The sequence below is a fragment of the Fukomys damarensis genome, unplaced genomic scaffold, assembly GCF_012274545.1.
Source record: "Fukomys damarensis isolate Sample0158 unplaced genomic scaffold, DMR_v1.0_HiC HiC_scaffold_19, whole genome shotgun sequence".
NCBI lineage: Eukaryota > Metazoa > Chordata > Mammalia > Rodentia > Bathyergidae > Fukomys > Fukomys damarensis.
This window is the reverse complement of record NW_022900931.1, coordinates 329,183-333,628: the sequence shown is the minus strand read 5'-3', so window position 1 is coordinate 333,628 and position 4,446 is coordinate 329,183. Positions and strand designations below refer to the sequence as shown.

The following is a 4,446-nucleotide window of genomic DNA, read 5'->3' as shown; positions in this document are numbered from 1 at the left end:
GGCGCCAGGCCCGTGCGACCCAGGTGAGGCCACCGCGCCGCCCCGACTACGACCCGGCACCGGAGGCCTGTGTCGCTTCCTGCTGCCCACCTGCTGCTGCTACAGATTGCCATCCACACCTCCAGTCTGGAGCCACCCCAGCCTTCCCCGCCTGAGCAGCGGAAGGCCTCTGTGCCTTTCGCTACCCCTCAAGGGCAGAGCAGCCTCCTATCCAGAGGGTCCCCTGGGGGAGGGGAGGCCAGAGCACCCCAAGGGGAGCCAAGAGAAGGGCTGAGGAGTCACTGAATTCTGTGAGTACTGACCCTCACAGTCACCACGCCTTCATACGCTTTGCCCAGGGAGGTACTGTTCCCAGGGCATGTGACTCGGGCTCAGGAGGAAGGGTGGGCTAGGCCTGGTGTGAGCAGGCTGTGTGAGGGCCCAGGCTTCCCCTGCCTAACCCGCAGCCTGGGTGGAGGGAGCGTGGGTGGGTTGGGGAACCCCTGGAAGACCTAGCCACTGATTTATACCTCGCCTCCCCTTCTATAGGGAGCCCCAAGCCCGGACCCCCAGTGGCCTGCAACCTCAGCTCCCTCATCTGCCACCCCAGACACAGGAGAGGGCGAGCCTGCCTTCTGCTATGGGCCGTCCTCTCCACGATGGTGGCCGACGGCACCCAGGCCCCCGTCGACACTCAGGCCTCCGGAGACCCCATGCCCAGCTCCTGCGGGTGGGCTGTGTGCTGGGTACCTGCCAGGTGCAGAACCTCAGCCACCGCCTGTGGCAGCTGGTAGGGACAGCTGGCCAGCGAGACTCAGCTCCTGTGGACCCCAGCAGCCCCCACAGCTACGGCTGACGTGGACCCTGGACACCCTGTGGTCCCAGCCCAGCTGGAGCAAGGCACCCAGATCCTAGAGCTATGGTGGAGCTCCCTACCTGGTCAGTCCCTGGAGCTGTGGGCAGCAGCTGGTCCTGAAGCAACTATTACCACACAGCTTTGGACACGTAAACCCATGCATGGTGGTAACACTGTGTCTGCGCGTTGAGGGGCTGAGCACCCCAGAACTCTTCACACTCCGGGACAGGTGCTGGGCAGAGGTGGCTAACACAGGGGAGGGGGCTTCCCAAGTCAGGGAGCAGAAGTCAGGGTCCCGGACACACAGGACCCTTCTGAGCAAATCAGAGGCTGAAGAGGCCCAGTGTGGCCTGCTGTGGGCCTGGCTGGTACCGCTCCCCAGGGTGACTCACCTCGGTGTATGACCTCAGCTGGGTCCAGGAACTCTCCCTCCCTATGCCCTGAAACATGATGACAGTGTTCCCCAGGACTGGATGAGGGACACAGTTGTGAAGGACCTCTGCAGCTCCCATTGCCAATCCTGGAGCTCAGGTTGAGGAGACAGTGGAGACCCCCCTGGGTCCCCTGTGGGCAGCCAGGGAGGTGGCACAGGGACTCCAAGCCACTTCTGAGCCATTTTGGGCCAACCCCAAGTGGAGACTCCCCTTCCTCCCCTGATGCGGGGGGGAGAAGGACATGGGGAGGGGACACGATCTCCCACTGAAAACAAAAAGCAGAAAAGAAGGACCTAAGGAATACTTATGCCACCTTGAGGCAGGTTGGGGGAAGCCCAACTGGGGGTCCATAGGCGTCCCATGTGGACACTTGTAGGACATGAGTGGGAATAACAGAGGCCAGATAGGCTCATTCCTGGACCTGCCACGAGCCAGGCAGCTTTGAGTGTCAGCAAGGAGAAGCACAGTGAAGGAGCAGAGTTCTTGGTGCTTCCCTGTCCCTGGTGGGGCCTTTGCATATGTTAGTCATGTCACAATTATTCTTAGGTACTGCCTGGCAGAACCCAGGATCAGAAGGGTTGTTTGTCACTTAGCAGGTGCTCACACACCACTTAACTTGCAAATGCTTGCCAGCATCACTCTATCAGCCGCCGTGGCAGAAGCACCTCACTACCTCAGCCATGTAGCGGTCAAGGATATGCCCTGGTCACTGCAAAGGCCACCTTCAGAGCCTGCACCCAGGGTCTCTGGCGGGCCACCCCTTGGGTCCCAGAAGTGCCCATCTGGGCTCCTGTCCTGTGTTCTCAGGCAACTCAAGAGCCACCTGATCCAGGTGAACCACCTTTCTTGCACTGGGCCCTGGGACTGAGTGAGCCTTACTACACAGGGAGCCAGACCAAGCTTGATAGTGTAAGGTGATCCCTGTGCCTGCAGCACAGTGAGACAGAGAAGCAGGCTCTCACTGAGTTTGGGGGAAGCGGGGCCCTCCAGACAAGAAGTTGCTCTGGGGTGAAGCAGCTGAGTGAGGCTGGAGTCACGTGAGTGGCCAGGAGCCCAACCCTGGGTTGTGTGCCCTATGGCCACTGAAGGTGCTGTAGAAGCAGGTGGGCAGTGGTGACAGACCGTGGGGATCTGGGAGTGAAGGCAGAAAGGCGTCCAGGGCCAGCTGGGCAGGGGCAGGAGCTCAGTCCCAAGACTCAGCTCCCCCATGCCTCGCCAAGGCTCCCCATGCACTGGGCAGAGTCCAATCTCACATTCCACTCCTCAGCACAAAATGTTCCCCTTTCTGGGAACTCCTGACACCTCCCACACCCCCAATCCTGTGCCCTATGGCCCAGACTCCAGGTTGGGCTGCCGGAATTCCACGAATGGTCTCAGCTAGAGCCCCTGAGCCTCGGACTTCTCCCTGAAGGTGGGGGACCGTGGCCTGCACTGTCTACACCTGTCACAACCCACAGCCTTGCATCTGACACAATGTCAGCTCCCACACCGTGCTCCAATACTCGGGGATGCCCCCTCTGAGAGTTCAGAGGTGCGGCCTCGACTTCCGCCTTGCGACCTCTGGGCTGCACATTCCCACTTCCCTTCTCACACCGAGACACATCCTGTTGGCCTGTTCCTAAAACCCCTCCAGGCACTGGTGCCTTCTCTGGACTGGGCACCACCTGTTTTGGTGGCAATATCTGAAGTCTCCTGGAACCCCTTACCCTCACCTCCACTCCCACAGGCACAGACAGGTAGCACGTCACAGGTTGATGTGACAGCCTGCAGCTTGCTGTCTTCCGTGGTGAGGGGTCTCCCCAACGTCTATTCTCACACAGCTGTGCAAAGAATCTGTAGGGTCAACTACAGGCTTCTTGCACAGAGCTCTGACCCTCACGATCCACCCTGTCAGATTCTCCACTCTGCCCTCTTTGTGTGAGATGGCCACTTTCCAAGCAGGAAAGTGTGTGTCCACAGGACCAGCTGACCATGAAGCTCTGTTTCCCAAGTCCTGGTAAGGAGGCACACGGAGGACCTCGCCAAGAGCCCTTCCCTCTCCTCACCAAACTGCAGACGGGTGCCCTAGGCCCAACCTTGCCCCTGTCCTTGCTAGGCCTACCTAGCCTTCGCCCAGGATGATGGAGAATCTTCCCACCCTCTATAGTACCTGCCCACCTCCCTCCATAGGAATCCAGTGAGAGCTCTCCAACCATTGGTACCACAGCAGTTTCTCACAGACCCTCACTCTGCTCATTGGTTGTGAATCCCAGCCATCCTGGTTTGTATCCAGTCATCTCCCTGCCTATTGCAACACTCTTGAATAAAGTTTTCCTTGCCATTTTAACAAGTGACACACTATGTCAGAATAATTATCTTCTCTCTCTCTTTCTTTCTTTCTTTTTGGTACTGTAACAAAAATTAGTGAGACAGCACTTAAGACTCTATTAGGCAGTGGCCCCAAAATGGAGTTGGGAAGCCCAAAATGGAATCTGCTGAGTCACAACCCACCAGGGATTTTATAAAAATTTCTGCCAGTTGGCCCTTGGGTGTCTGGGACCTTCCTCCAGTGTGATCAGGCAGGCCATTGTTTCAAAGGCACATGGGCCCTACTTGAGCACTGTGTAAACACTACATAGATTGGGCCAGAAAAAATGTGTAGTCTCCTACAGGGTAGAGATTATATTGCTTATCTACCACCTGAACCCCTTTAAAGCCCATAGACAAAGTGCCCTCTCCCAGCTACTGGAAGCTTTACTTCCTTGCCTTTACGTTCTTTGTTTGTTTGTTTTGTATCAGGGATCGAACTTGGGTCTTTATGCTTGTGAGGCAGGCGCCAGAACCACTGAGCTAAATCCCTGGCCCTTCTTTGCCTTCGGGTTTTTTTGTGTGTTTGCTTGTGTGGTACTGGGATCGAACTCGGGTCCTTATGCTTGCAAGGCAGGTTCTGGAACCACTGAGCTAAATCCCTGGCCCCTATGTTTTTTAAATAAGTTTATTTTGCCCTGCCTCCTCTGCGGTTTCATTCTTTGTCACCATGGGACATTACCCCAGCATTCCAGTATCATATTTGGGTCCTCATCTGGGATTCCAAGAGGAGGCAAGTAAGGTTTACGCTTTCTCACACTCTGCTTTGACTTTGCAACTTTGTGCTCAAAACAATACTGGGACTATGTCAACCAATTAAAAGTGATTATT

General features: G+C 56.6%; 1 protein-coding gene across 1 annotated transcript; it reads left to right on the top strand.

Moving 5' to 3' along the window:
- Nucleotides 1–6: 6 nt before the first annotated feature.
- On the top strand, nucleotides 7–3,602 carry Adm2 (adrenomedullin 2; the record flags this gene model as incomplete). The annotated part of the gene is made up of 2 exons (XM_010634248.1): nucleotides 7–23; nucleotides 529–3,602. Coding segments are annotated over 2 exons (324 nt in total), but the record flags the coding sequence as incomplete, so codon positions are not given.
- Nucleotides 3,603–4,446: the final 844 nt, after the last annotated feature.